General features: G+C 26.2%; 1 protein-coding gene across 1 annotated transcript; it reads right to left on the bottom strand.

Annotated features, from left to right (window-relative positions):
• Positions 1–1722: 1722 nt before the first annotated feature.
• On the bottom strand, positions 1723–5950 carry LOC120086962 (palmitoyl-monogalactosyldiacylglycerol delta-7 desaturase, chloroplastic-like). Its single transcript, XM_039043789.2, has 4 exons — positions 5628–5950; positions 4819–5166; positions 3040–3146; positions 1723–2105 (listed from the first exon to the last, which is right to left on the bottom strand). Exons 1-4 carry the CDS (start codon positions 5931–5933, stop codon positions 1877–1879), a joined length of 990 nt encoding a protein of 329 aa, XP_038899717.1. The 5' UTR covers positions 5934–5950; the 3' UTR covers positions 1723–1876.
• Between the last annotated feature and the right edge of the window lie 1041 nt (positions 5951–6991).

Genomic DNA, 6991 nt, shown 5'->3' with positions numbered 1-6991 from the left:
ATAACTCAACATTATCCCGACGGTTGTTTTATATACTGTCAGGATATGTTTAAAATTTTTCATCACTTTTCATATTTACATTTCACCACCTCCCAACGGTTATGTACCCATCGGGATAAATAAAGTTGTTCTGACGACGTTCCTCCTACCATCGAGATAAGGTAAAATGTAATTTGAATTTTTTTTTTAAATTAAGCCACTCCCGACAATTAAATAACCGTCGGGATAACTCAATATTATGCCGACGGTTGTTTAACATACTGTCGGGATAAGGTTAATTTTTTTTTCACTTTTAATATTTATACTTAACCACCTCCCGATGGTTCTGTAACTATCGGGCTAAATAAGGTTATTCCGACGACGTTTCTCCTACCGTCGGAATAAGGTAAAATGTAGTCTGCGATTTTTTTTAAATTATGTCACTCCCAACGATCAAATAACCGTCGGGATAACTCAACATTATCCCGAATGGTTGTTTACATACCATCGGGATAAGTTTGAAATCTTTTATCACTTTTTATTCATGCAGTTTATGCTGACTATGAAAGAAAAAAGCATTGGGATAGGCGATTTATTCCATCGCTAGTAAATTTTCCGTCAGGATTTTGTTTTCTCCCGACATTAATAATTATCGTCTGAGAAAATGAGTTCTCCCGACACTTTTAGGTCAATGATGATTTAAGAACCATTAGATGATTGGGATAGACTTTAATGTTACGTGAGGTGGAGTAATGAAACCTTATCTGCCTCACACCACCATAAAAAAATGCAGCCATGCAGGCTTCTTGATAGGCTCACTCCTTGTAAATTAAATAGCAAAATGTTAACTTGACAAACCTGTATAGACAGTGGTCAGAATCTGTGCTGAATGGTTTCATCCTCACTATTCTCTCATCAGAAAGGCTTATGTATTTGCTAGGGCTTCATGCTCTAGAACCTTATAATTTAAAATTCTTTTCACTGATTTTGAATTATAAAATGTTTGTTTATTTATCTTAAATGTATAATATTTATTTTATTATCTATTATATGCAGACATAGGGGTTTTCTAACATAATCTTGAATGGAAAGTAATAATATCGAAGACCTAATTGAGATGTTTGGGAGCACGTACTGATTCTTTTACCTTTAGTATCTTGTTCGAAAAATTAATATAGAAGACATAGTTATGTTTAAGATGTAACTTCAAACTTTTACCATATAAAAATAAGGTTCATTTATAAAAATACTACTAATATTCTAGGTTGGTTTCAATTATTATATTACCCCTCGAATTTTGTAAAGTTTCATTTTAACCCTTAAAGTTTAAAGTTTTTATTAAAAACAACCCTTTGTAAATTCATGGAATGAAAAAAAAATTGGGTCTACTTATCTGTTATTTAAGTACTCATATTGGAAGTAAGTTTTGAGGTTAGGGTTACAGTTAGAAAAAATTATAGATAAAATAATAAAAAAATTGGATGTGTGATGAATTTGAAAGGAAAAAGTCGACTATAAATATGGTTCATACTTGCGTCATGTGTCTCTTTATTTTCATGGAAGTATTTAGATTTGTTCCTATAGTTAGGAGATACAAACTTTTCCGTGTATGAATTTAATACCAAAAGCCCACTAAAATTATATATTTTGAGACAAATGTCAAACTTTGAATGTAGCTACCATTAAGAGGCATTTAGATCATAAATCTGATTGTTGAGTGTATTAACTATTATCTATATAAGGTGAATAATAACGATGATACATAATTAAAAGAGAGTTACATATAAAACCATATCATATAATAAGATCATACATTCATATATAATTTTTGGATTACACCATTATCTTAGCAACAAATTAATTCTCAAATGAGAGAAAATATTAATTATGATTATTCTTAATCAATCATAGGCTTAAGAAAGGTGGGTTTTGATTTGTTTAAAGCAGCCAACTTTTGCTTTTCAGAAGGTAATTTTACATTGGTGGCTAATCCAATGACTTGAAGGAACTTAATAATATACCAACCAAAATCAATCTGCCACCATTCATGACCATGTCTTGCTGAATACTCGAAAGCATGGTGATTATTATGCCATCCTTCTCCAAAGGTTAATATAGCTACCATCCTAAAAAAAGAAATTGTCAAATATTTAAAAGAAAAATTATTTCAAATGATAAAACTGTTAAAAATATTTACAAAATATAAAAAAAAAAAAAAAAAAAAATTAACTATCGATGATAGACACTTCTATCAGTGTCTATCAATGTCTATCATTGATAATTCTAAAATTTTGCTATATTTTGTAAATATTTTCGTTCATTTTTCTATATTTGAAAACAACCCTATTTAAAACTTTGTCCACTGCGTTTAAATAATTAATGATTTAAAGTAGGTTTAGTATGACTAATTGAATGTTGTGTGTGATCAAAAGTGTTGGTTTTTAGTCTTAATAAATAAGAAAAGGTTGACGAAAGTGAGTTAATTTGAACTCCTCGTTTAAAAGAAAATATTCGAGAGATAGGATTGCTAAAAAAATAACTTTAAATGATTGTGGAAAATCCTCAATATGGAGTAAGAAACAAAAAATATATTATTATAATGGATAGGATCAATTTGTAACCTAAAATAAGTAAGATATAATAACATTTTTATGAAAAAATAAGGGTAATAATTATTTTAATGGGCAAAAAGAAGTATTTTTAAATATAGCAAAATAGTCTATCGATGATAAACAGTGGTAGATACTGATAGATATCTATCAATATCTATTAATGTTTATCACTCATAAACAGTAGCATACCCTTTTTTTTTACACGTGTTTAAATTTAAAAATATTTAAAATTTTATGTAAAGATTATTTTTGTAATTTTTATCAATGTTTAAAATTTTTATCTCTTACTTAAAAAGTTTGATTTAAATAAAATCGTTATCAAATAGAGTATAAATGATCGAAATAGAATATTTAAAAATTTATAAAAATTGGATCAACATAAATATGAAAGTTTATTTATCAATTTAACGAAAGAATAAAATTTAAAAAGAAAAAAAAAATCTCTTACCAATTGTTCTTGGATAAATCACCAGTGTTCCATGGTTGTTTTCCCCAAATATGACATACTGAATTGACCATAGATGTGACATGCAAGCTGAATACGAACCTCACGCACTATCAATAGTTTAATAAAACACTTAGGTCAGTCAAATATTTCAACTAAAATAATTAATAAAAATACGATTATTATTTCATTTTCATACCCAATAACTAGATGGTTAAAAATATTTGGGAAAATTACCTTTTCTTCCTCCAAATTTGGAAGAATATGTGTGTTCGATCATTCAACTTTTAAAATGTAACTTTTTAATCCTTAAGTTTATAAGAATAGACTCATTTAATCTCTGAATTTTTAAAATGTACTTTTTAAATCGTCCATGAGATTTTAAAAATATGTTTAAAAAATCTCTCAAATAATTTTATACTATTATTTTGAATAGTTATATTATATTTTAAATTAAAATAATAACTCTTAAAAATCATAGTCTCTTTAAAACTTTTTTTTTTAATTTTAAATATCATATAATTATTTTTGAAAAATCAAACAAAAATTACTTCAAGAACCTTTTAACTTATTTTTATAAATTTGGGAACAAAAAAGATACATTTTTAAAATTAAGAAACTAATTCTTCCAAACTTGAGAATTAAAAAGGTTATTTTACAAAATATTTTTTTTAAAAAGAGGAACTAATAACAATTAGAAAAATATATTTCAGTTTCCTCTTGATTTATAATTATTGCTAATCAATATCTAGGCTAAGTAATTATTATAATCATGTTAAATCAATATATAGATTGATAATTGATTTATAGGTTGAGGCTTTTAACTTTTAAATTGGTGTTTATTTAGCCTTTAAATTTTAAAAATTATAAAATATTTTTTTATTTTTAAAAATTAATTAAACTTATAAACACAACTCTCACCTATAAGTTTTTTTTATTAATATTTTCAAAATTTATTCCAAGTTTTGAAAAAAAAAAAACAAATAGTTTTTAAAATTTTGTTTGTGTTTCGAATTTGACTAAATATTTCAATTATTTATGTAAAAAAATTGAAAATCATAATAAGAAAATTGGGAGGAAACAAGTATAAATTTTACAAAATAAAAAAAATGAAATTATCATCCAAGAAACTTGATCTTTTGAATTTCTCAAATTCACAGATCTCTTATACATGCAATACTAAAAATCAATGTTTCGCTAAACATAAATACAATTTTATTTTTTATTTTTTTTTGACAATAACATAAAATATAAACTTTTATCTACTAGATCAATTAATTTTTATAAATTTCGAGTTTATGAGAGACTTAATCAGACATAACTTTGAAAGTTTGTGGACCTATTAGATATTTTTAAAATTTTAGAGATAGAATAAACATAAACTTCAACTAAACTTTGTAAGTTAACCTTATGAAGAATAAACATAAACTTCAACTAAACTTTGTAAGTTAACCTTATGAATAATATAAATCAACGATTAATTGTCAAATAAAATAAAATCACAAAAATGCAAAAAATCACCACTTAATTAATTTACTAATGAAAAAGAAATTAACATTAGTGAATAGTAAAAAATTTATCCTTATGTAAAAATTTTATTAAAAAAATCATACAAATAGAATTCATAAAAGATGAAATATAAAGTAATTTTAGAAGATTATATAGAAATAATATACTTAGCATATGCATGCATACGCATTGACACATTCATAGATAATGTGATAAATTCGCAAATTAATAATTAAAAGAGGAAAAGAAATTGGAATAATAATTTCATTTTACCATTCCCCAAATGATGAAAGGAACTCCTCCAATAGCATACAGCAACACTGAAAGAGCAAGTGGATGAAGCCAATATGTTTTATGTATAAACCTATAGAACCTTTGTTTCTCCAAATCTGTGACATTGTCTGGATGTCCATGCTTCATGTAAAACATAAAGGCATTTCTTTCCACCTTTTGAAAATTATTAAAATAGTTTGGACATACTTTTCTCGTCAAATTATACGAATCGAAAAACCACGTCATTTGGCTGAACCAAAATCCATATATAGGACTATGTGGATCTCGTTCCGAATCAACGTATCGATGATGACATCTATGTGTGCTTACCCAATCAATTGGATCACCCTGAAATTTTAAAATCAAGAAAATGTTACCGAAACACGATATAGAAAAAAAAAATGCTCTAGGGTTTGTCACTAGTTTCACCATTTTTTAATGACATTTAGGCAATTACATGATTTGGTGTTTAAGTAGTGTGCACACATAGTGTGTACACAAATTATACCTAATATAATGATAAATAATTATCATTTTATATTACAAAAAATACTGACTTATCTAAAATAGGAAATAACATCGCAGGAATTTGAATACAAGATCTTCTAGACCACATGCTCTGATACCATGTTAAATCATATCAATTGACTCAAAAGCTTAAACTAATAGATTAAGATAAATTTAAATATTGTATCATCTAACATGTACAACTCTAATTGCATATATAATAGAAATGCCTTTGTAATTTATGTTTTATTCATAGAGTTTATTCCATTTTTAGTTAGGGTAAGGGATTCAAACTATCAAACCTGAATCGCATGAGTTGCAATATAAGCAAGAGAATACTCGAGCCATTTTGGAAGTTTGAAACTTCGATGTGCAAGATTTCTATGATACGAAACACTTATTCCCATACCTGTGAGATAAGATAATCCCAAAGCAAGGAACAAACAAGTCCAACTAAAATAGAAGGGTGCCAAAATACAAAGTAGATGCAAAATGAGAAAGTAAAAGGCAACATTTCTATCAAACTTTGTCCACTTTTTCCTCCTAAAGAGCCTTGGAGGAGATTTCATCACCATCTCCTTTGGCCCTTCTTTGGATGCTTCTTCCATTCCTTTTCTTATATTCTCTCTTTGCTAATAGTTGTGACTTCATCTAGAGCATATTTGTATTTATACTTGTGAATTATACAAATATATTAAGTTAAAATATTAGTTTATGGTCCCAAAATCTTTTAACTATTTTCAGTATAACATTTATGAACTTGCACACACCAACACAGTACCCTTATTTATATCCTGCCAAAAGTAGTTGGACAGCCTCCATTATTTATTACCAATTTTTTCCTTTTCTTAACTCATCAATTACGAAGTGATATGGTAGAGTTTTGGAATGATAATTGATATTTTTTTTTAGTGAATTATAATCAAGTATATTGTTTATAATTACCAAAGTTAATTTTATGTCCATTATTTTATTGTAGTTTAAATACTACTTTAATCTACATATTTTCGACTTTCATTCAAAAAAGTTTATTTTGGTTCTTTTTACTTTTGTGAAGTGATATTTTTGTCCAAAATATTAGCATAAAATTGAGGGGAAAGTGAGATAAATGAGATAAATTTTAGGGGTTAAATTACAAATTAAGAATCTCCAAACTATTACATTTGTGTATATTTGATTTTCCTTGCACTTCATTAAATGTCTATATAATGATTTTGAATTTCAGAAATGTTTAATAGATCACGTAAAATTCAACCGAAAAAAAAAAATCTCTGATATACGTTCAAATTCTATTAAATAAATCTTTGAACTATCAATTTTATATTTGATAGGTTCTGGAATTCTATGATTTATGTGTATTAGATTCATGACCTATTTGACAATATGTATATTTTATTATTCATATATCTATTTGGATATAATCATCAATGGCTGATCTCATGATAAATAAAGAGCATGACCTTGATAAAGAGTTAAGAGATCATGAGTTCAATCTATAGTGACCACCTACTTAGAATTTAAAATTACTATAAGTTTCCTTATATCCAAATTTTGTTGTAAGGTCAAGCGAGTTGTTATGTGAAATTAAGATTAAGTTGACACTCAAATATAAATTTCTTATTTCATTAAAAAAATATTTTTGATCTAATATATTGGTTAAATTTAA

Source organism: Benincasa hispida, chromosome 9, assembly GCF_027475165.1.
Source record: "Benincasa hispida cultivar pf3 chromosome 9, pf3_genome.v1.1, whole genome shotgun sequence".
In the NCBI taxonomy this organism is placed as follows: Eukaryota; Viridiplantae; Streptophyta; class Magnoliopsida; order Cucurbitales; family Cucurbitaceae; genus Benincasa; species Benincasa hispida.
This window is presented reverse-complemented; position numbering and strand designations above follow the sequence as displayed.

What these genes read in the sequence shown, in the direction of transcription:
- LOC120086962 (XM_039043789.2), bottom strand. Translation starts at nt 5,933, where the DNA reads ATGGAAGAAGCATCCAAAGAAGGGCCAAAGGAGATGGTGATGAAATCT. An exon ending in TTGCAACTCATGCGATTCAG is followed by an intron (nt 5,167 to 5,627) that starts GTTTGATAGTTT and finishes TTAAAATTTCAG; the next exon opens with GGTGATCCAATTGATTGGGT. An exon ending in CTTTCATCATTTGGGGAATG is followed by an intron (nt 3,147 to 4,818) that starts GTAAAATGAAAT and finishes AACTATTGATAG; the next exon opens with TGCGTGAGGTTCGTATTCAG.